Below are 23,550 nucleotides of genomic sequence, written 5' to 3'. Positions count from 1 at the left end.
AACAGCACTGTAGCTGTTCACCGTGCTCCTGCCGGCCACTCTTACCTCCCGCGGCCGGCGGCGAGATCGCCGCTGACCGAGCCAACCACCAAGTCGTGTGCCTCCGTGGCCCTATCAGTCCCCATAATGCGTTGTTTGATCTTGGATGCTTACCAGTTTGGTCACACACACAAAAAAAAAAGATGCTGGTTATCCAACCAATTCAAGCTACACAAGATGGATGGCCAACCAAGAAGATTTAGGCAGAACTTTAACATGACTTCACATACAAGCATGATTTGAACTTGGCACCAAGGACCAAGCTAACAAATTCATTCAAGAGAAACAACCTCTTGAACAAAACACAAAAATCTCAAAGGTACGGTATGGAAGAACTCACTAATGCTACTACACAGATGCTCCAAAGAAAGTTCAGTGTTTCAAGTTCAAATGCATTCTCTCGACTCGAGCATAGATTTCCTCGCATGAAAGAGACGGTATCCATTATTGTAGGCTTTTAGTGCAGTCTAAAGCTCTGGATTGAATATGGATTAGGATCATGCAGGGCCTATTATTACCAGTTTACAGATGACCACGATACTCGACACCAATCATCAACTGAAAAGTGTTTCAGAGACATGAAATATCTTATGCAATCCGCAAAACCCTTGAGGTCGACAAATTAAATTCAAAACTAGTCCGAGAGAATGCATGCTAAAGTACTGTCCTGACAAAAAGCACATGCTATATAATGCTCACTACCATTCAATTATTTCCCCTTAGCTTAGAAGGGTGCACTCGACGCATCCGATGATTATGGTCTCGCATCTGTAGAGGCTGACCGCAATGCTACAGAAATGAGAAAAATTGAAACTAGAATCAGATGGTTCATGGTTGAGTAATCAAATTTCTACTGGATAATAAATTTTTATTTTCATCTACCACAAGTACCAACACGATCGACAAGAGAAGATGGACTCATAACTCTTGGGAAACACCACTAATTGTTTACTTTAGCATGGAGAATACCTTCATCCATAATTCCATGTTACTAAGTGACATAGACACAACTAAGCATTCATAGCTAAGAAAAATGCAGGCTTGCAGGGTTTCAGCTACCCATGAGGTGGATACAAATGTACAAACCCATGCATGTAACTAACCTGTCAAAATAAAAAAAAAATCATATTTATATATATCATTGTATCCGGTCCTAAATTTGCAAACAAAGTTTATAAATTGCCACTCACTTCTGTTGCGCTTAGGATCAACTAACAAATATTTTGATTTATCCAACATTTAGATCGATTATCAAGAGTCAAGACCCCATCATCCATCTAGGACAGTCGTTGTACAATGGATAAGCCCCATAAACCCCCTTCTCAAAACAGAGATGGACTTGTATGGAATCGGTGTGCATTGTTTTTTAGCATAAATACGCAAAGTTCTACTTGAAAAAGATTGTCATGGTGCCTAAATCAGTACCTGGAGTACGGAAGCTCATGTACGGAACAACGGAGTTGATCAAACCCTCGTATACCTTCATCACCTTGCTACTTTTTAGATCAACAGTGAAGACCCCATCCCCAACGCGCATGAAAATGACACCAACCCCTTCTGCAAAGCCAAGCAAAAAAGTATCATAGGTCAACGAAACATCAAAGGGGAGAAGCTTCTCGAGCTCAATGACTCTGTTCGGTGCCCATCCCACATCAGCTTCATCATCCCTTGACCATAGGCAAAGCCGTGTGTCCTCCAATCTTATGAATCCCAGCCGTCGACCACCCTCCGTTGTCATGAGCTGAATACTAGGTACTGAGGATGCATGATAGTCCTCGTAACGAGGCAGATCCATCATAGTCATTTCCCGTGTTCCCAAATCATACTTGAGGATCCTGCAGTTGTTTGTGTCAATCTTGAAATAGAGCGCATTACCCATTAACACACTGTTGTCCCAACTGATAGAATAATTACGGCAATCGGCGTAGGTCGGCTCGCTCCACCGGCCAGACTCCGATGAGTAGACGTAGGAGAACATCTCCTCCTCATCCTCGTCGGAACCCACGATGACCACGGTGAAGGGTCCGTCGTGGCAGTCGAGGTGGTCGCACTCTCCGGTGGCGGCAGCAGCGCATAGCACCGCGGATGTCCAGCGTGATGTCCAGCCGAGTGAGATGTTGTCCCGATCATCGTTCGGCATCTCGGGCAGCGTGATCCAGGCGTCGGTGATGGGGTTCCAGACGTGGGGGCGGTAGGACGACGAGGAGCAGTCGTGGAAGAGGACGCGGCCGTGGCGGGCGTCCGACGGCTGCCACCAGGCGAAAGGCTCGCGCGGGCGGAAGGCGGAGGAGGTGGGGACGAGGACGCCGTCCGGGCGGAAGCCGTCCATCTTCACCCTGGAGTCACAGAGGAAGCCCAGCAGCGGCGCCGTGCGGTGGAACGCGCGGAATCGGCGGCGGAAGGCGGCGCCGGAGACGATGCGGCACCACGACGTGCTGACGAGCGCGGCGCGGACGAGGCTCGCGGGATCGGACGGTGGGAAGCGGAGGAGGATCTCCTCGATGAGCTCCTCCATCAGCTCCGGCGGCGGCGGCATCGCGGGCGCGGTGGATCGGATCGGAGCGAGGGTTTCGTTTGGTGCCACAGCCTGGTTCGGCTTCCAACCAGACTATTTAATGATGAGATGTGGTGTGGCTCTGTCAGGTGGGGCCAGGGAAGCGTTGAGCCAATGCAAATCTGTCCTTCCCTGCCCTCCTCCCGTCGCCCCCTCCTCCTCCCGTCACCCCCTCCCACCGTGGCAGCGCCGCCCCTGCCCTCCACGGTTGGGTCGCGTCGACGGACAGGGGCCCCCCTCGCCCTGCCCACCGCCACCGCCCCTGCCCACCCGTCGCCCGCTCCACTGCCGCTCGTCGGAGCCGGGCCGCGCCGCAACTGCCGCACGCCGCGTTGCAGTGCTGTGAGTGAGAGGAATCGACCGGTGATGGCCTATCGACGGTGAAACTGGCGACGAGCTCTGGCGGCTGGAACTTGGGCAGGAAGCAGATAGAATGAGCAGATGACGAAGACGGCAGGCCGCAGGGTTAAACTTCAAAAACTAACCACTCAGTCTGCCTGCTTGCTGCTATCGCACTAGCGAACTGGCGCGTGGCACGGTTAAAATTGGCCGCAGCAGCTCAAGCGGTGACCGGCGGTGGAGCTGGCTGGCAAACAGGTGGAGCAGACAAGTTGCTTGCCGTCAAGTAGAGCTCCAAAATGCACAAAAATTCAGCCCCTTCTTTGATGATTCTTGTCCAAAGTCATACACAAACTCTCCAAGAACCTTTAACCAAAGTTGCAGATGTACCAGAGCTACAATTGATAGATAGGAATTTTTCTCAGGGAATGCACGGTTTGGGAGATCAAAGGCTCTGAACATCACGGCCAAAAACTTGACACTTCCAAGTTCAGTTTCAGACTTCAATGCTATGCCGTTTGTTGGGATTCGACTTCGGGGGAAGTTGGATCACAACATACGAATCTGAAAGAAACTTCTTAACCTCGGACTAGAACAACTCACAATCTTTTCCACGAGTGGTCTTATCAATGAATAGTGTGTGTCCATTACAGTTGGTTGAAACCCTCTTATATAGTGTCATAAAGTGATACTTTTAGGTACCCTAAACAACCCTATTCAACCACTATATCTTAGGGATATCCCTTACAAGAATGTCATTTAGACCCCGTACTCACCACCCTACTCACTTTACATTACCCTTGCCAACTGCTACATGCAGTGTAGATTCCCTCCAGGATTGTCTTTTTGGCTGTCATGCTTCTCGCGCCTACCTTCTATCGGCCTCGGGCTTTTGGGAAGGTGAGGTCGCAACCGAAGTCATTCCGGCTTCGATTGGCCTCTTAGCTTCTGACCGCACACATGGGGGTGCTTCGCGTCACGTATCCGCCGCATTTGTAGATGACGTCGACCCTACTCATGGTAGAATTACTGAACATTTCATGGTTAGGGTTAGTCAGCTCAAAGGTTATCCAACGTCTTTCGGCTTCGGGCCGAGGTTAGTTCCTTGCGGGGAAACGTTCTCCTGAAGCCAAGGAGCTTGCGAGGGGGCTGAGGGGTGGAGTCTCGATTTGAAATCGCTCGAGGTTGGGAGTTCTTTTGGTTGATCCCCAACAGTAGCCCCTCGTAGGCGAGGTTAGACACCGATGACCGAACCCGCGAAGCAAGGATCTTAGTCAAAAAAATGTCACCCTCGAGCGTCAGTTCGAATTGAGCCAAGAATTACCTTTTTGGGTGGTGACGTGGCAGGCTCTTACTGGACGACTCTTCGCATGCGGCGCGCGGTTACATGCGCCGCTTGGAGCCTTTTTACCGCGGCTATAAAAGGGGAGGCGGGGTTGCTTTTGAACTTACCCTCGGGTTTAAAAAATCTCCTACGAGGCTACGCAAGTCTTTGCTGTTTGAGGACTTGGCGGGAGTAAGTTCTGCACAAGGATAGCTCTTGTTTCGCTCTCTCGGAAGGTAATGAACTTGTTTTTTTGCTTCGGTTAACTCTGGTCTTTTGCTTGTTGGGTTGTGGACTCTTTTCTTAGGGGGCTTGTTCTTTTTGCTTTGATAGGTGGCTCGCATCAAGCAGACTGCTCGACTCATGTCTGCGGAGGAGCTCTCGGCTCAGATTGGGCCTTGCGACGAGGCTGGGTGGCCTGGCCGGTCTGAGGATATTGACGTTGAGGCTATTTCTGAGGAGGGAGAAATTGGGAAAGGTGGATCCAGGGTTTCAGGTTTGGCCTCCGGCGACTAGGGCTCGTCGAGCAGCGGTGTCTCAGGTTTTAGATCTGCTGTCGGGGAAGGTGATTGCGGAGGGGACCAAGCTGGAAGCGGTGAGGATATCAAAGGGGTTGAGGCGGACGTGGCTAATTTGGTTCCGGGGAAGGAAGAGTATGTTCCTACCATGCGCTTCAGGCGGTCCTTGGTCACAGATAAGAACATAAAGGTTTTCAAGAAGAAGAAGTATTTTCCCGTTGGTGCTGGCAGAGCACCTGGAGATGAGGTCGTCCTTGAGCCTAGGTATGGCGAGGCTGTCGTGTTTAGGGACTTCTTTACCGCCCGGCTGCGCTTCCCATGCAATGGCCGGCTGCCTGTTATTTTGGACCGATATCGAGCGAAGCTGCACCATCTTACTCCCAACTCGTTCGTGGCTCTGTCAAAATTTTACTGGGTGCAGAGGACGTTTGGCGGGCGCATTGATGCTGATGGCTTCGTGCAGCTCTTCGAACTGCACATTCAGAAGAAACGTGTTGTGTTTGAAGGCGAAGTCGGCACCTTTGAAAATCACTTCGGGTGCTGTACCTTCAACACTCGGAGGAAAAATGACAAGAGGAAGATCAAGCGGGTTGAACTGTCGTTTGCGCAGAGGAACAGGTGGGACGACGATTGGTTGAGTCATTGGTTTTATGTAAAGATTGGGGGGGCGGTCACCTGGGGTTTCCTTTCTACGCCCCTCTGGGCCCTTTGGATGTTGCCACTACTTCGGAGTTTGCCAGGTCTAAGGCTGTCAGAGATTGCGAAGCTGCCTTTTTGGCCGCTTCGGGGTCGATTAGTGGACGCGACCTCGTGGAGGAGTTTCTTGCTTGCAGTGTTTGGACGCTTTCTGCACATTGTGTTGACATTGATGTTGTGCCGAGGGAGGTCCCGTGGAAGAGTAGTCCTATGCCTTACCCTGTTATTGATGCGGAGCTTCCTCCGGAGATGGTCGGCGAGGTGTATGTTGAGGAGGTGGAGAGGCATGCTGTGGACATCATAGGTCCTGTTTCGAAGATGGAGGTGGAGTATTTAAAAAAGATTGTGAAGCACGATCGTCGGGTGAATCGTGTCTTTGAGGCGCTTAAGATTTATGTGCCACCTCGGGTGCACTCACTTGGGAAAAGATCTCGTGGGGCGGGGGGCGGCGGTGTGGGGAAGAGGAGGAAGATGGAGGGGAGTTCTTCTCAGACTGTTGTTATACGCGAGGCTGCGAAGGCTAAGCAGAGAACAAGTAGCCTCGAGTCTCAAAAGAAGAAAGGGAAAGCGGGGCTGAGTGCTCCCAGTGTCGCCGCAACTTTGCTGGCTACAGGAGGCGTTACAAGCGCGAGGCAGGGCTCTTCTGCGGTGGACCCAAAGCTCATTATTCCCATTTCGATGCGGGCGCCTCGCGTTCCGAACGGGTCCTGAGGCGAAAAGCGCGGTGGCGGGAAAGAAGGTTAAGGCGTCTGTTGTCAGGAACCGGTTTATCCGTGCCGTCTGCCGTCCCGGGTGAGGACGCGCCGCCCGCTGCTTCGGCGCGAGCGCCCGAGGCCGCCGTCAGCCGATCCGTCTCCGAAGCTGTTTTGCCTGAGCGGGCGCAGGATGCCAGCCCGAGACCGGAGCCCCGAACCGAGAAGGAGAGGATTATGGCGGAGCTTGCACGGGAGAAGGAGAAGATGGTGGACACCCTTGTGAAGAAGCTGAAAGATCCCTCTTCCGAGGCGACTAAGTCCGGTAAGGATGTGGTCGTTCGTTTGCCTATGTTGAGATTTTTTAGGTACGACGGCGCTTCGGAGCGATTTTTGCTGGAGTTGGAGGGAACCATGGCTGGTCCTGGGGAGGTTTGTGAGGAGTCCCATCTGAGATTGAAAGTTAAACGTTACGCTGCAGATGCTGAATTGCCTGCGAAGCTGAAGGGCTTCAACGAGGCATTTGGGACGACACTGAGGAAGGAGATTTTCGCGGCTCACGCGGCCGGGGCAGGTGAGGATTATAATCCTTATAACCTGTCTCTGGTGTGGGGTTCTGACGTGGCTGACGGCAAGCGTGCCGCAGATACGGATGATGGGGGAAGTTTTCAAGGACCGAGTGCCGGCGGCGAAGCTGATTGCGTGATTGTTGGGGGGAGTGGTAGCTCTAAGGATGCTGCGGCTGTTGACGAAGGGAAAGCGGTGGCTGTGGCCAAAAGTGCTGATAGGGTGTTGGATCTTAAAGGTGGTTGCCTATGGTGTTACTTTTTTTTTGTTTTTTCTTATACGCTGTTTGTCTAACTTTCCGCGTTGCGTTTGGCAGAGTTTGAGGAGTTGGCTAGGGGTTTGGGTGATGGAGATTTAGCGAGGTTGAGCGCCAGCCTCGGGAAGAAGGTGAGCTCAGGGGTTTTGCTATCTTTGTTTTTCTGTGGTTGAGGTTGATGGTTGGCTTTGCTATTTACGCGATGCTTCTTTGCAGGTTGCTATAGCAGCTGACGTTGCTATGGAGAGGGTGGAGAGTCAAGAGAGGGGCGTGCTCGCGCAAATGGAGAAAATGACGAGGTTTGAGGCCAGAGTTGCTGATCTTGAGCAGCAGAATAGGATTTTGGATGGCATCAAGGATAAGCTCAGAGGCATTAACTCCGGGCTTAAGGAGAATAATGATGTTCTTATGAAGACTTGCGAGGAGCTTGGGGAAAAGTACGAGAAGCTCGAGGATAAAAGTGGGCGTCTTGAGGAGGAGAATCTGAAGCTGAAAGAAAATCTTGAAGATAACGCCAAGATCATTGATGAGCTTCGAAGTGCTGCGGATAAGGATGCACAGACCATCGCCGAGCAGGCGAAGTTAATAAAGATTATTGGTCCGGAGCTCGAGGAGAAAACAAATTTTATCAAGGAAGCTGACGACCTTTTGAGGGCGAATTTTGCTGTTCTTTATGAGAACTATAAGTCTGCTCTGGAAGTTTTTGGCGCCGAGCCTCTTCCTTATCCTGGTGATGGCGATGTTGTGAAGATCTTTGACTGGATGAGGGAGGAGTTTGAAGTCCTGCCCGAAGTTATCTCTGGCCTGAACGACTACGCCGCGTCTTTTTGTCTTGACAGCACACTTCAGCTTCTCGAGAAGGAGGGCTGCAACCATTTCATGGCGTTGTCGGCCGATGACTATTAACTTTCCTGCTGCTTCTACTCTCGGGGCGGAGCTCAGGTCTGAGGGCGTGGAAACCACGAAGCTGAAAATCTTCAGGCGTCTCTGGGCAGTCTCTGCCCAGGAGTATGTTCAGCAGCTTGCTAGAGATAGACTTGCGGAAGACAAAGCGAAGCGCGAAGCCGCGGAAAAAGCTGGGCAAGACGAAGCTGGCGAAAAAGGTGGACAAGACGAAGCCGGGCAATCTTAGTATAGCGAGGGGTTGTAATTTTTCTCCTGCTTTAAGAGTGCGCTGTGGATGATGTTGGACAGTTGTGGATGGGCGTAACTGGTTCCATATTTTTGTAATGACAACTGCTGTGGGTGATCTAAACAAAGAAACGAGAGGCGTTTTTAAGACATCAAACACCCCCCCCCCCCCCCCCCCCCCCCCCAGTTTGTTTGCGCGAAGCTCTCGAGCTTGGCCTCGCTATGATTTTAGATGTATACTTAGTTTTTTTTATACCGTAAAAGAGTTCAAATTCAAAATGGAGTGTCATGTGGTGTGTGAACTGCCGGCACCGATGATTCCATCAACCTCTGACTTGCTGCTTCCGCATATTTCTTTATTCTATTTAGAAAATACTTAGTTGTTCAATGATACATACTGCATCATGCAGATGTGGCACGGCATCTAGACGTAGTACTACATAATCACGGGATTTATCACGAACCGGCAGATCACATTCATCTGTCAACTTCACGTATTTGAAATGAACAGAAAATAGTGAACGAGTTGAGTTGTTGACGAGGAGAAAACGGAGAACACCCCGGCGAGACGCGCGCACTTTCTTCTCGAGCGGTTCGTCAGACCTGGTGAGTTCCTGAGAGCCGCCACGCTTCCCATCCCAAGCCTTGTCTCTCTCTGCTTCTCCGGTGAGTCCTGCTTATCCATTCTAGGGTTGCTGTGATCTGCTTTCCTATTCCAGTCATCCATCCACTACGGCCTCTGGTTCACTGCTGGAGCGACGGCCATGAGCCAACTGTGAAAAAGAAGGTAAATTTTCTATCTTGACTGATGAAACTCAACTGCTAACAGCCAGTGTATATTAGTGCTTTCGATTGATTAAAACTCTGTGCTGACAAAAAGGAAAAACTGCAATTTTGGTGTTCTGATTGATTAAGTTGGACAAGTAGTATATTAGTGTTTTCCAGCTTTTGAGCAAGATTAGATTGTTTCTTTGGAATGCTAGATTAGTTTACACTGTGCAATCAATTGCTTATTCCCTTGGTCAAGCTTGCCGGCAAACACGTGGTTGACTGACTTTTAAACGAACAAGTTCCTAGGTCAACTCAACGTGAAACGAGTATTTTAATTTGTAGCCGAAATTCATGGAAGAGTGCAGTGTACACACTACTTCTAATATTTTTGTTATATTTTAACCTGACGATTAGAACTAGTATTTTTGTCAACAAAGTGTATAAACAAATTTATTTTTTGCCACTACTCTTGTTATGATTTTAGTGAAGAACTTACTAAAATCCCAAACATAATTTTAAATAATAGTGTCATTTACTAGAAAAATTACAATGCATACAGATTCACTTAAAACAACAATAACGTTTTGTGAAATGCAAATTTGCAGTTAATGCCACATTGCACATACTAATAAAATGAGCATGTTAAGCTTAAAACATTACAATAAATTCATGCATTTAAAATGTTGGTATGTGTGCAACTGTGCATAATCAAATTTGTGTGCAGAAAGGTGATCATACCTGTACCACAAGAAGTAAAATATTTTAAATCTGCCTAGGTTTTCTATTTATTTGCACATATAATAATAAGCACGTAGCCACAGGGAAACTCAGGGGCATAGAGATGATAGTTTGTGATGCACTTTAGCTTGCAGCATTTTCATTGATATTGTTAAAATCATGTACTACTGTAGGTACCTTGTTGTAGTTGATGATGTATGGGATGTGGAAGCGTGGAAAAGTATCAGGTTTTCTTTGTTCAATAATAGATGCGGTAGCAGAATTATTGTGACTACACGTAATGTTGCAGTTGCATCATGGAGCGTAAGTGATGGTGGCTATGTTTATCAGATGGAAGCCCTTAGTTTCGCTGACTCCTTAAGGTTGTTTTGTAAAAGAGCATTTGGTTCTGAGGAATTACGCTATCCTCACCTAAAAGAGGTTTGTTATGGCATACTGGAAAAATGTGGTGGTCTTCCGCTGGCAATTATCACTTTATCCAGTTTATTAGCTGATAATCTTGCAGAAGACGAATGGTGCAGGGTGCTAACTGGTACTGGTCGTGAACTTGCTAAGGATCCAAATGCTGGCAACATGACAAGCATACTATCTCTCAGTTACTTTGATCTTCACTATCTAAGAACTTGTTTTTTGTACTTGAGTGTATTCGCAGAAGATTTTAGGATTGGCAAACAGCGCTTGATAAATAGATGGATTGCTGAAGGATTCATCTATGAGGACCACGGCCGAAGTGTATATGAAATAGGTGAGAGCTATTTTAGCGATCTCGCCAATAGAAGCTTGATCCAACCTGTTGACATAACGTATGGTGAAGCACAGGCATGTCGAGTTCATGACATCATTCTTGACTTCATCACAAGCAAGGCTACTGAAGAGAATTTTGTCACACCATCATTACATGCTGCAGAACATGGAAAAATTTCAGATTACAGGGTCCGAAGACTTTTTGTTGATGCTCGGCATGGAAATAATGTCACCATACCATCAAGCCTAATTATATCTAAAGCTCGATCACTTACTATATTTGGATATCCCTTGCAAACTTCTTTGTTGGCTTCCAGGGCACTTCGTGCGTTGGACCTAGGAGACTGTTGGGGCTTGAAAGACCATCATCTTGCAAATATTGAAAAGTTGTTTAATCTGAGGTACTTATGTCTTGGCTCAAAATCAATTACTGAACTTCCCTGGAAAATTGGAGACATGCAGTGTTTAGAAACTCTGGACTTGAGACATTTGCCCCCGCGTCTCTCCCCCTGCGAGCGACACGGGCGGTGCCCGAGTCGCCGCTGCCAACCACCCTCCACCGCCCCTCGCGCCTGCCTTGCCGCCGCCGGAAGCCTGACTAGCTCCCGAGGACGGCGGCGCGGGGTAGACTAGCCGGTTTGTGACTTCTGGGCCGAGACGGGGCGGCGTAAGAGGACCTAGGCCGGTGGCACACCGGAGCGGCGGCAGCCCGGATCCGGCCCTGCCGTGGGCGGATCCGGCCTCCCTGCCCCCAGATCCGCCGCCCCCAACCCACCTCGGCAAGTGGGCGCGCAAAGACGGCGGCAGCCCGGGTGAAGACGGTGGGGCGGGTGCGCGAAGACGGCAGTGGCCCTCGGCTCCACTGGCGCAGGTTGCTGAGGAGGAGCGCCACGGCCGAGCAGAGGACAGTGGCCATGAGCGACGAGGAGACGGCTACCACGCCGGAGGTGGGGCTCGGCGCTGGGGCGTCAGCGGCGAAGGCGACGCCGGCGAAGGAGGACACGGTGACGTACAAGAACGTACAAGATCTTGGACGCCATGACGCTGTGTAGGTGAAGCTAACAGAGATTGTTTGCGCATGCTAGCTTTGTGTTGTGAGTGTCCGGCGAGGACGACGCGCCTGGCTCTGCAACGGTGGCGCAACGCGCGGAGGTCCGAGAAGTCGCGCGGTGGTGGAGGCGGCCCGGGTGAAGGTTGGCGGGTGCGGCGACAGCCCTAGCCCGGGTGGAGGACGAGGGTGTCAGTGGTAGCCTGACGGAGAAGGAGTTGCGGAGGGGCCGCCAGGAGGAGACGCTGAGGGAGTGCAGCGGCTGGCGAGGAGGATGACTACCGGTGTGAGAGCGAAGGTGGAGGTATGACGGCGTGGTGCGAGAAGGCGCGACGGCAACGACGCCTCGGACGGGCTGCCGTGACTGTGGCCGGCAATGCCAAGGCATGAGCGTGCAGGAGTTGGGATGCTCCGGGCGAAAGCCCTTGCTGGCGTTTGCTGGTGGAGATGACGGCGGCATCCTAGGGCGTCGTTCTCCTCGTTGGGGGTGTCATTTCTGAGCTACAATCATACCGCATAGGGTCCTCTTGGTGAAAACCCTGTCCAGATTCTGGACGAGCGATGGCAGCGCCACTAGTGTTGTGCCCTCCTTGGAGGCGTCGTCTCTAGAGACCCATCTCGGTCTATGACATTCCTGGTCCATAAGTTATGGCCGGCCGCACCCGGTGGTGACAATTCTGCCGTGTGGCAAGCTAGAAGGGTGTTGCTAAGGCCACATGGAGGCGATCGCAGTGATGGTGGCGGCCAGGAGTTGTCGCATGATGTCGGTCTTGGCCGCTTGCAGCGGACCACGGCGGCTAGCGTTGCTTCGCAACGGTCAGTGCGGCGTGGGACTGCGTCGAAGGACGGCGCTTGCAGCAACGGCATCGTGGGACAACTAGGCTTGTAGCGGACCGCGGCGGGTTGCTCAGCTTGGCTGGACTACCTGGTGCGAAACATCGTCGGAAAACGGCGCAAGCGACTTCTCAGGCTTGCTGACATGGCGGCGATTGCTTTTTGCGCGGGTGAAGCAATGAGGCGAGGTCGACCTTGCGGCGCCGGCTTGGCTGATCAACAGAGAGCTTGTGGAGCGGGGCAACCTTGCTCACCACTCGGACAGTGACTAAAGAAATGGATCCGTGACATGAAGTACTATGGCGGGCATGGCGAGGGCACCGCGCGTGGTGTTTCTTTGAGGCGACGAGAGTGAGGTAGAGTCCAACAACGGATGTGACGAGGCCCCCGCGCGTTGTGCTATCGCGGTGGCGACTGTGAGAGGTTCAGATTCGGTGGTTTCATCCTGTCAGGTGGGGTGTTGTGTTGCAGCGGCACTACAGCGGTAGGTCCCGCATGACGGTAGCCTTCTCGGTACGGTGCAGTCTATTTCTATCGGTTCCTTGTCGACGCCGAGCCACACCTGGAGGTTTTAGCGTATTATGAGCGTGGAGGTTGGTGGGTGCCGCCATGGTGAGTGGAGTGATGAGACCGCATCGATGTCCCAATCCAACTGGTTCAGGTCTGGCAGTGTTGAGTTGAGTGTCTACATGTTCCAATCCAACCGAGTTTGTTTTATTTTCTTTTTTATCTTTCCAGTTTGTAACTCCTTCTTTTTAATATAATCGGCAGCTCTTCTGCCTGGTTCGTTTATGGTTCGTTTCAAAAAAAGAAACTCTGGACTTACGAGGTACTGTAATTGTTGAACAGTTGCCATCTACTGTCACAAAACTTCAACAACTAGCTCGTCTGTATGTTGATTCCAGCATTAGATTTCCAGTTGGAATGATTGGACAGATGAAGAGCCTGAAAGAGCTAGCAGAATTCGAAGTCCACCCATATAATGTAGAGAAGTCTCTGCATGAATTCAGTCAGCTAGCCAAGCTGAAGACGTTGGTAATATGTTGGAATTTGTATTGTTCATTCGACTTGGAAGGAAGAAAGCAACTTGAGGACCTCCTAAGGTGCGTGGGATCTTTGATCACTACATGCAATCTTCATCATCGAGACATCCATGACTGCCATGATGATTTCCCATGGTATCGGCCACTGTCAATGGAGTCGTGGTGCCCTACTGCTCGCTGTAGCCTCCAGAAACTCCACATCACATTCCGTTTCATCCACAGGGTGCAGATTTGGATGAGCTCGCTTGGAAATCTCAAGGAGTTAGAACTAAGCATATACTGCATTGGGCCGGAAGATCTAGAAATTCTTGGAGCAATTCCTAGTCTGGTTTCTCTTGAACTAGTGACTTTGTGCGGCACAAATGGAAGGATCGTCTTCAGCGGCAACAATGGATTCAGAAATCTGAAACATTTCTCCCTGTATATCATGAGTTGTGGGACTGCAACGGAGTTTGAAGCAGGATCAATGCCAAAGGTTGAGCACCTCAAATTGAAGTTCTCTGTGCATAAAATGGAGTGCTTGAATGGTGTTTCTAATTTTGGCATCCAGCACCTCTCCACTCTGACGAAGGTCGAGGCTTTTACTAGAGGTGATGATGCCTGGGACATCTATGATAATGAAATTGTCGAATCTGTTGCAAACGATATCAAAGCTGCCGTTGAAACACTTAACAACCGTCCCACTATCGTTTTCGAAACAGAGGATGATGATAATTACTGCATACATTTCAAGTCTGTAAGTTCTCTCTCAGAATTACAGGCGTTGATTAATTACTGCACCCTCTCAGTTGCAAGCTTTCTACTAATTCTTTCATGGGACAATACATGGTCATCCAATTAAATAACCGCTTATTTCTGACTCCCTTTTTGTTTTCTGTTCTGTTTTCACCCTTTCTTCTAGCGTTTGGAGCGGATCAACCAAAATTTTGGAGTACCAATCGAGTGGCTCGAGAAATGTTGAAAAGGAGAATTAATTACAATATGTCGCGTTTGACAGTGCTGATTCAAGGAGAGGGAACACCCCTGAACTGACGGTAACAATGATTCAACGACAGCTTTACATGAATGAATGGAGAATTTCCTTGCATGGCAATTTGATCTCAAGGGTATCTTCTCATTTAAATCAGCATACAGATTGCATATACAGATCATAGAGAGAAGGAATTCAAGTGACAGAGTCGAGCTGTGTGCCTACCTGTAGCCTGCAGAGTTGTGAGGATTGTTTCTGGCTCATATCAATCTGGCAGTCAACTTGAATCTCTTATAAGGAGAAGGGTTAAGCTGGACGAGACATAATGTCTCTTTTGCCATAGGCTGGACGAAGATGGTGTCCACCTATCCATCAAGTGCAAACAGGTGAAAGCTGCTTGGAAAAGATTACAAATGGAGCTTGGAAAAGATTACAAATGGAGGATCTTAATCAATTGGATGCAAAATTTGGGTGATGGCCATGCATCCTCAATTTTTCACCAGATTAAGATTTGGGTGATTTGAAGGCTGAAAGCACCCGAGTGCTTGAAGCCATCAAATAACTTAAGTACCATATAGACAGACCCAAAATTTAACTAAAGTTTTGGTCACAACCAAATCCTTGTTTGGAGATCAAAATTCCGGTTATCGTCCACTGTGAGTAGATTGTTCATCAACATTTTCACATTATCTCCGTACAAATGACAGTAGTTACAGGAAGAGAGAGACAATGTGTAATAGTCTCACAAGCATGTCCTATACTCCTATCCAAAGTTCCAAACAACTATGTATACTCTATTTACACTTGTAAATTTCAAGATTTGCCAACCAAATCCAAATCCTACTGCTGTACTGTAACCATCAGAAGATTCAGATTTCATTTAGAACAAACACATCCCTTGCCCGTACGAGATGCAGAGCTGGACGAGCCGAGCCACTGACGCAGCCCGTCTTGGCCTCTTCCTACGCCGGCCGATCCGGTCGCCAGCCACGCCAACCGCGCGCGCACGTGCCCTTGCCAATGCCGCTTCCTCTTCGCCGTCGCCGCCTGCGCCCGCCCATAGCACGTTACGCCGGCTCCCGCGGGCGCGCCGCCCAGAGTGAGCTGAGCGCGCGCAGCTGCTGGCAGTAGTCAGCGAGCGCCAGGAGCCCCCGCGCCGCCTGCGGCAGCGTCAGGATCTTGTTCATGTTCCGCAGCGTCTGCTGCCGGAGATGATCCGCCTGCGCCGAGAACGAAGAGGTCAGAACTCAGAACAAGGACGGCCAAGATTTGCTCTGCTTGCAACTAGCTAGGCAGCGGCGCGCTCACCTGGTCCACGAAGCTGACGAGGTCGTCGAGCTTGCCGACCGCGCTGGCCATCTGCCGCGCCGCGTACCCGCCGCCGTCGTCCGGCGCGTCGACGGTCAGGAGCGCGTCGACGAGCGTCTGCTGCAGCTTGCTCATACCCTGCGACAGCGCGTCCTCCAGCTGCCTCGCCGTGTTCTGCAGCGCGCGCACCGCCGACGCCTGCCGCTCCGCCAGCGGGTCCAGCCGCGGCGCCAGGACCTGGAGGAGCTCCGAGGGCCGGAACCCGCCGATCCAGAGGAAGAAGCGCTCGGCGGGGGCGCGCCACACGCCGGAGAGCACGAAGACGGCGTCCGCGCGGGCGGCGCGCGACCTGGCGTCGAAGAGCGCGTCGTAGTGCGCCACCGCGGCGTCGACGAGGAGCCGCAGCTGGAGCTCCGGCGCGCCCGACTGCAGCACAGCGCGCAGCTCCGCGGCCTGCCTCTTCTGCTCCTCCGCCCACCGCGCGTACTCCAGCTCGAACGCCGTCACGCGCGGGTCCACGGGTGGCGCGAGGAACCCGGCTCCGGCGGCGCCGTGTCCCTGCAGCGGCGGAGTTCCGGCAATGGCAGCGGCGGTTAGCGATGGGCCGTCTCGCCGGAGTTCCAGCAATATGCTTGCTCTCCTGAATGATTCGTAGCTGTACCTGCTGGCGCCTGGCCATGGTGAGCTCCTGCTCCAGCTGCGCCAGCTTCAGCCGGCTCGTCTCAAGATTCTGGATGTAGGCCTTCCATTTGAATCCACCAAAACCAAAGGGGCGATCATCAGTGATCAGAAAATTCGAATTTCGAATTCTTACAAGTTCATCATGAATAGAATTGAGGAAGCGATAGGAAGAAAATTCGCTTGAATTTGCTCACCTTCTTCCGTAGCCGGCTCTTCCGAGCAGCCTCTCTGTTCTGCGCGAGCCTCCTCTGTGTCTACGCAAAGCAAAGGCACAGCGTCAGGGAGCGAGGAATTTTTCTCGTGCCAACAATTCATCCAGCAGCTGTGGGTGTCCCTCCCTCCCTCTCTCACCTTGTCTCGGGGCCTGGCGTCGTCGTGGCCGAAGCTATCCGACGACGGCGCCACCTCTTCCACCGGCGGGACGGCCTCGTCCTGCGCCTGCAAGGCGAACTTGGCCTCTGTTTCGACGACGACGTCCACCGCCACTCCGGTTACCGGAGCGGCGGCGGCCAGGGGCGCGACGAAAGCGTCGCCGTCGGGCCGGAACGGCTCCCCCCACAGGCCGGCCGCCACCATGTGGCGCTGCCGCTCGTAGATCCCCATGGCCCCGCCGCTGGCCGCCGCCGCGGGGGCACCGTACCACCCCGCCGGAGCGCCGCTCGTCGTCGCCAGCGGCTGGAGGCGGCTACATGAGCAAAACAGGCACAACGTGTCAGCGCGCAGCTTCTCCAGCAGAGGACTATCGCATCAAGAAGACGAAACAAGGTGACGGCAACGCCGCCGCTGGAACAGAGCAACCAGCAAGCAGAGGAGGATATAATTACGTCGAGGAAAGACGAAAGAAGAAGGAGCGGTGGCGCCACGGATGAACAAAGCTACGTGCTAGCGGCCAGAGACTACGAGAGCCATGGCGGCGGGCGGCGGTGAGAAGTTGAGTTGGTGGCGAGGACGCTCGGTGGGGCTCCGGCCGCGCTGGTTAGCTTTCAGTGGCATGCAGCAGCAGGAGGCCGATGACGCTGGCTGGAGCCGGCCGGGTGGATTTACAGGCGTGTCAGCTTCTCCCTCCCTCTCTGTCGCTGATGATTGCTGCTGGTTGCGTGCTGGCTGGCGCCACACGGGCGGCGGGCCTGCCCTTTTGTCGTCGTGGCGTTCCCACGCGACAAAGGTGGCGCCTTGTCGCTTCCCGGCCTCGCCTCCGATCTGTTTCTTCCTTCAGAGGGAGGGGAGGGGACAGGGGACCTCGCCGCCGGGAGAGCCAGAAGGACAACTGGACAATTGTTGTTGGTAACCCGTCGCATGCAGCGAGAGAGTATTTTACGTTGGGCCTGTACTCCGGACAGGTGCAGTGTGAACGCTGGGTTTGACTGGCTTGGGTTCACTTGTAGCTTTCCAAATCCGTCGCTGTTATCAACCACTCCTACAGTCCTGCTGTGTCTTAGCATTCGTCGCCATGGGATTGATTGATGATGGAAGGCTGAAGAAGATATGGGTTCAAATTCGCGTTTAAAAAGATTCAAACTTTAGTGGTCAAGACATACATCCACACATTCATCACCTATGTTTTTTATGTTCCCTAATGGCAACCTCGTTAAGGCATGTCTGTACTGGAACTTAATTTCGCCGTGTCTAACCTTACTACCTCGTTAAGGCATGTCTGTAAATTATATTACCATCTCTCTCCATTCTATCTCGTCTTCTCTCTGAGCCTCTTCCCTGTCTTCTTTCTCCGATCAAACCTGCACGGCAATGGCGCCATGGTGGGGCTGCAGCAGCGAGCCTGTGGGCGGCGGACTGGCTGGGGTGCGTGCCGGCTCGCCAGACGGCGGGTCGGGGGCTACGCACGAGTGGCCGGGGGCGCGCCCAAGAATCCAACCAAATCCAGCACTCGGATTTCCGTCTCTGTCAAATCCAACATGAATCCATCCACGGCAGCAATAGCTCTGCAAGCAATCCATGGAGGCCAAGTGCTCCTTTTCTTCTAGAGATACAAACTGCACATCCTCCATCTTCTCCAAATTAGCACCTGCAAGCCATCCCTGCTCTTGCAGCTATGCAGCTATGGCAGCCGGCAGTCCCAAGCACAAGGCGACGCTGCCGAGGGAGGTCGGCTGGCGTGGTTTGCGCGCTCGCGGATGCGAGTGAGCCCTCAGGCTGAGGGAATGGCGCCGGCGTCAAGGCCGCGCTCAGGCCTCCGCAACGAGCCCGCCAAGGTTGAGATGTGGCCGAGGAACCTACTGCGACGATGAGCACAACGAGCTTCCGAGGGGCGCGGCGGCTACAGCAACGACGTGCACGGCGAGCTTTCGAGGGGCACGGCGGCTACGGCGAGGAAGGTCCTGGCCACGGCGGACGCCTGGGCATGGCTCGGGTCTGTCCGCTGGTGGGTCCCACAAAAGGCATTGGTGCGCAAGTGCTGCAACGCGGAATCGCCGGTGTCGCGTGCGTTGGATGTCGAGTCGATCCAGTTTCGTGCATGAGAAACGATGTCATTTTCTGCTCTATCTCTCCTCAATGACTATCTTGCCACGTCATCAAAACACTTACATGACAATCTATTAAATGCTATATGGAAACCAGCTCTAACCTCAGCCAATAATACAGAGCAAAGTGCGCAGAGTATGCTCAGGAAGTGGCTCACGCTACCTCGCGCTACAATTATTCTCTTTCCTGTTTCATTTTGCTTCGACATCGGGCGGCGTCACCCTGAAGTGGACAGAACTGTGCACGTTGGGCGACACTAAAATTTTAATCCCCCAAGAGCTCACAAGTCACAAGTCATCGTAGGCCTAGAATAGCTTATCTCGTGGTCGACATATTCTCTACGAGATTCCAGTAGGAAAGAGAACTGAGGAGACACAGGAAAATGTCGGAGAGGTGCAGTCGGCAAGAGCGGGCGTGGGGCGAATCTCGGCTTCGGCGCACTGGATGGTGAAGCTCCGTCTCAGCGTAGCACCGCGCCTCCGCTTGGGCCGCCGGCGCGGCCGGGGCAGGGTGCGCCATGGCCGGACACGGGGCGCGGTGGCCGGTGAGGGGCGCCAGCGCCAGCGCAGGGGAGGACGGGCGGGCGCTGACGCGATCGGGGGTAGGGTGCGGTGCGGTCGGACACCGGGTGCTGCGGCTCGACCGGGGGCAAGGAGCGGCGTGGTCGGACGTCGGGTGCAGCGGCCAGCGAGGTGCGGCTGGCGGTGAGCGCGGAAGCCGGCGCGGGCGTAGGGACGCGCTGCCTGGCAGTGACGCCATGGCTGAGGGAAGAGGCGTGAGAGAAGGAGAGGAGAGGATAAGGTTGGAAGTTAATATGCGGACCCACGCTATAGCAAGACTATTGAACACGTATTTCATATAACGTGCTGTATTATACATGAACACTGTTATAGAGAGTATCTTACTACAACCATTAAGGGTGCCCTTAGCGGGGTGGGTGACAGCAACGCCGCCAATGTTGGTAGGCAGCGCCGTCACCAGTGGCGTCACTTAATTGGTGTCAAACACACACAGGGCCAGGCCTGGACCAGACACCTCACCTGGCTGACCCACATCCCCCCAATGCCACTCTTGCAGTCTTTGTTTCAGCTCCTAACAGGAAAATAAAAGGCCAAAGAGTTACACCATAGATCTAATGATCTCCTGATGTGATCTACATGAATTTCTGTGTTGAAATTTGAAATAATGACTTAACGAATTTCCGCGTTGAAATTTGAAAATTACTCAAACCTCTCGACCATTTTCTCCTCCGTATCATCGGAATTTTGTCACCGTAACGAGGGCAAATCGACGGTATAGATGTGTCATCCAATTATAGAATTGTATCCGTGTCTGTCTTTTCCCGGGAAAAGATAGCGAACCTAATTATCATCATGGCAGGGGAGGAGGAAAAAGGAGGAATTTTTCATGGGGCGATCTTAAGTTAGTTGGCGATGATGCATAGGTCACGACTTTACGAAGTTAGTGCATGAGCACTTGACAACTTTTTTATCTTTTTTTTTTGAGAGGGATCAGCACTTGAGACTTGAGCGGCCAGCAGGGAGCCCCTTGGAATCTCACTACCTTGATGGGGGCCGCGCAAGAAATGCATGCAAGAATCAGGAATCGGGATTCCCCTTTTTCCTGGGACCAATATAAGCCACCTAGCAGTGCTCCTACACTGATATGATCAAATAAAGTTTCATCTAGTTAGTAGAACTATTCGGCACTAATTCTTGTGTCATTCTCATGGGATGATGATCGCACTGTCCATGAAGTTTAAGATGCAGGTACCCAAAGTCCCATATTCACTAATAATTAGATCCCAACTCATCATTCTTCGGCGAAATGTTGAATTTGAAATCAATACGGAAGAGGCCATATAAACTAAAATTTAAGGATTCTCCATGTAGCTGGAAACTTTTAGTAGTGGGGGCAAATGAAGATGGTGCATGTACTCATCTTTTCCAAAAAAGATATAGCAGCGGAGAGGGGATAACAAGAAACTCATTGGTCATTTTAGGCTAGTTGGCGATGATGCATCCGTCACAACTTTGCGATGCAGTGCATATCACTCGAGACCTTTTTTTTATTTTTAGGTTCATAACTTGAGACGCCAACAAGCAGACTAGTTGAATGGGTCCCATAACACAACAAATGGAGGAATCAGGATCCCCTTTTGTGATGAACCATCCAGCACTCCCGCACTATATATACCATGGTCAAATAAGACTCAAGTCGAGTTAGGAAAATTATTCGATGGCACTCTCATCTTGTCAATGGATCGCATCGTCTCCCCACATGAGTTTTAAGCAGTAGGTGCCATATGCATTTGGGGGCATCTTGTTCACTTACCAAAGATCCATATTCGTGATGACGACATGCGAGAAATTCGATCTTTTATTGAAAGATTTGTGACGCCTTCATTTTTCATATCCTCCACATTTTTTTAAAAAAAAGAAGCTTGACTGACCGTAAAAAGAGTGGAGATTTTGCTTGTTTGGAAGCAAGTTTTCCACGAAGCCGTGTGGCTTTTGATTCTTGTGCTTATTATCTTTGCTACAAGAAACACCTCATTTGTCGAAACAAATGTTTTTAAAAGTTAGGTGAATCACATGAATGCACTTGATTAACATAAAAAACGGTTCAATATCCATGCCCCTTCATGCTGCACCACTAGATGGAGATTCCAAAGGCAGAGCATAGCCCCAACCTTTTGGAGGTGGTGCACTATAGTGTATATCTGATAACAAACTAGCTAGTGCCACCAGATTTGATTCCACAACTTAGTATATGTGACATTGCGTGATCTAGGTTCTACTTTGTTTGCAATCTCTATTAAGTTGCACAGGATGGCCTTTTTTTTTGTTTCAAGTTATGTAACAGCCAACATAGCATTAGAGCAGGGGTACGGTTTAGGAAATATGAATGGTTACCTGAGTTTGTGGATGTTGAAGTGGTCTTCAAGATACCCGTGGTAGAGCTCCATCTCATGCTCCAATTGATGAACCTAAATACATCATTATTTTTTTACAGAAATCAATAGTTATGATAACATATATACTGGGAAAAAAATGGAAACAAAAGTAGTTATTTTAGCTTCTGTGAAATTCATCTGAAAATAAAACATAAAAAGAACCCAATATATGTTTACCAATTCTTCACGGAAGATTATTTACTTTAATCACACTCTAGTTGATAACATCTGCACTATTATTCTTTGATAATATAGAATCTTGTATACATTTTTATTAGATGCTGATCCTGGTTACATAGACTGTGACCAATCAACTAAGGATCTGTGGACGTCTGATGATTCATGAATATGAAACTAAATATGATCTCATTATGTTTTCTCGAGGAAATGATATGCTCTTAATTATAATAATAACCTAAAACTAAGATATGCTCCCGAAAAGAGGTTTAATAATGTTCGATCATTCACCCAGAGCACTTCATTCAATAACAATACATAGCTTGTAATGAGACGTAACACATTCTAGAATAAAAAAAATTGTACGATTGCTGCTAATCTTAAAGAAGACACTTTTCATGGGCATTACCTGTAACTGTGGCCTCATGGACAGATTTAAACTCATTTGTATATCATGTAAGAACTAAGAGAAGGAAACTATTATTTCTCTGAATGGAAATCTGTGTCGCCTAAAAGAACCTATAGTTAACTGATGTGCGAGAATTTTGTACCATGCTACAAAAGAACACACTGCTACATGTTCGACATGGAAGTAGTGGTGCTATCTAAGTGAAATGACACATTTTTACATGCAAAAGTCATCCAACACAATTAACTGAACTTGTAATTGACACACAAAATGAATATAACATGCATAAACTGAATCAATTGAACAAGTAAGAATTGATTGAAGAGTGAGTAGTACCTTCCAAGGACGAGCAGATAAGGGAAAGGTACGTACACCAATCAAACAACAAGAATCAGCTCAAGAGAGAGCTCACCCATGTATGTATGTGTGAGTGCTCTTGCTCAAGCTCCAAAGAGCCACACCACTTGCCCACATGAGACCATGAACAAGTCTATATAAGGAGCCACTCCATTTCCCTTAAAAAGAAAGAGCCAACTTGCATGCCTGCTTTCACTAACAAATGTTATCACTGGGGCCTCCTGTTAGCTTAGGATCCACTAATTATGCTTTCTACTAAACTAATCCGGAGCATATATGCTGACATACATGATCATCTTAACTACGTGAGAGGAAGAAAAGAGAATACGGGGTTCATGCGTACCAGAAAGATGGTAACTTTGAGCTGTAAAAGTTGGCAGAAGGGACGCTTTCAAGTAGCATTTGCAGTCATGCATGCAAGCAAACACTATTGGAAAAATGACGTCTAGTACCGGTTCATAATCCCCCTCTAGTACCGGTTGTGCAACCGGTACTGGCCAATCGGTACTAGAGAGGGACCCTTTAGTTCCGGTTTAAATAACCGGTAGTACTGGTTGGGGATACCAACGGATATTAAAGGGCTTCCCACGCCACGCGGGGAGGTTCCCTCATTAGTACCGGTTGGTATCCCCAACCGGTACTAAGTTTTTTTCTTATTTCTGTTCCTTTAGTCTATATTCGTATTTCGTATTTGTTTCCTTTACGTATACTAGTTCTAATACGCTAATTTATGGAAAATTCTATTTATCGTTAATATAACATTTGAGATAATATTATATATATATACATATTGTGCATACACATATATGAATAATATTACACATATATAGACATTCTGTGTATACACATATCGTATTTAATTACTAATCTGAACCCGAGTCCGCTTTGTGCACTAGATTAGATCCTGAATTAAGAAA

The 23,550-nt window shown here is 50.1% G+C and overlaps 4 protein-coding genes across 8 annotated transcripts; 2 read left to right on the top strand and 2 right to left on the bottom strand.

The window, feature by feature from the left end:
• Positions 1–399: 399 nt before the first annotated feature.
• LOC117860789 (uncharacterized) lies at positions 400–3,246 on the bottom strand. Its single transcript, XM_072294511.1, has 2 exons — positions 1,465–3,246; positions 400–828 (listed from the first exon to the last, which is right to left on the bottom strand). Exons 1-2 carry the CDS (start codon positions 2,573–2,575, stop codon positions 794–796), a joined length of 1,146 nt encoding a protein of 381 aa, XP_072150612.1. The 5' UTR covers positions 2,576–3,246; the 3' UTR covers positions 400–793.
• Positions 3,247–4,390: 1,144 nt separating this feature from the next.
• On the top strand, positions 4,391–8,273 carry LOC117860280 (uncharacterized). 2 transcript variants are annotated; one of them, XM_072294639.1, is made up of 5 exons: positions 4,391–4,492; positions 4,590–6,736; positions 6,809–6,967; positions 7,046–7,116; positions 7,202–8,273. In XM_072294639.1, exons 2-5 carry the CDS (start codon positions 6,400–6,402, stop codon positions 7,889–7,891), a joined length of 1,257 nt encoding a protein of 418 aa, XP_072150740.1. In that variant the 5' UTR covers positions 4,391–4,492; positions 4,590–6,399; the 3' UTR covers positions 7,892–8,273. The 2 variants fall into 2 exon arrangements, with proteins under 2 accessions (XP_072150740.1, XP_034599436.1); XM_034743545.2 differs by lacking the exon at positions 4,391–4,492 and having other exon boundaries at positions 5,915–6,487; positions 6,644–6,736.
• A 259-nt stretch (positions 8,274–8,532) lies between these two features.
• Positions 8,533–15,121, top strand: LOC117861450 (disease resistance protein RGA5). Of its 3 annotated transcripts, XR_011898456.1 has the most exons (5): positions 8,533–8,903; positions 9,799–10,370; positions 10,445–10,770; positions 13,101–14,030; positions 14,196–15,121. XR_011898456.1 is itself a non-coding variant. In XM_034745012.2 (3 exons), the coding sequence occupies exon 3, from the start codon at positions 9,956–9,958 to the stop codon at positions 11,000–11,002; it is 1,047 nt and encodes a 348-aa protein (XP_034600903.1). In that variant the 5' UTR covers positions 8,535–8,722; positions 8,836–8,903; positions 9,799–9,955; the 3' UTR covers positions 11,003–11,017. The 3 variants fall into 3 exon arrangements, 1 of the variants encoding a protein (XP_034600903.1); XR_011898455.1 differs by having other exon boundaries at positions 8,535–8,903; positions 9,799–10,770; XM_034745012.2 differs by lacking the exons at positions 13,101–14,030; positions 14,196–15,121 and having other exon boundaries at positions 8,535–8,722; positions 8,836–8,903; positions 9,799–11,017.
• Positions 14,926–22,876, bottom strand: LOC117861449 (transcription factor TGA2.3). Of its 2 annotated transcripts, XM_034745011.2 has the most exons (8): positions 22,613–22,876; positions 21,650–21,723; positions 17,078–19,826; positions 16,605–16,938; positions 16,448–16,507; positions 16,234–16,314; positions 15,573–16,130; positions 14,926–15,484 (listed from the first exon to the last, which is right to left on the bottom strand). In XM_034745011.2, exons 4-8 carry the CDS (start codon positions 16,854–16,856, stop codon positions 15,332–15,334), a joined length of 1,104 nt encoding a protein of 367 aa, XP_034600902.1. In that variant the 5' UTR covers positions 16,857–16,938; positions 17,078–19,826; positions 21,650–21,723; positions 22,613–22,876; the 3' UTR covers positions 14,926–15,331. The 2 variants fall into 2 exon arrangements, with proteins under 2 accessions (XP_034600902.1, XP_034600901.1); XM_034745010.2 differs by lacking the exon at positions 17,078–19,826 and having other exon boundaries at positions 22,613–22,789.
• Between the last annotated feature and the right edge of the window lie 674 nt (positions 22,877–23,550).

This window comes from Setaria viridis, chromosome 6, assembly GCF_005286985.2.
Source record: "Setaria viridis chromosome 6, Setaria_viridis_v4.0, whole genome shotgun sequence".
Taxonomy (NCBI): domain Eukaryota; kingdom Viridiplantae; phylum Streptophyta; class Magnoliopsida; order Poales; family Poaceae; genus Setaria; species Setaria viridis.
This window is presented reverse-complemented; position numbering and strand designations above follow the sequence as displayed.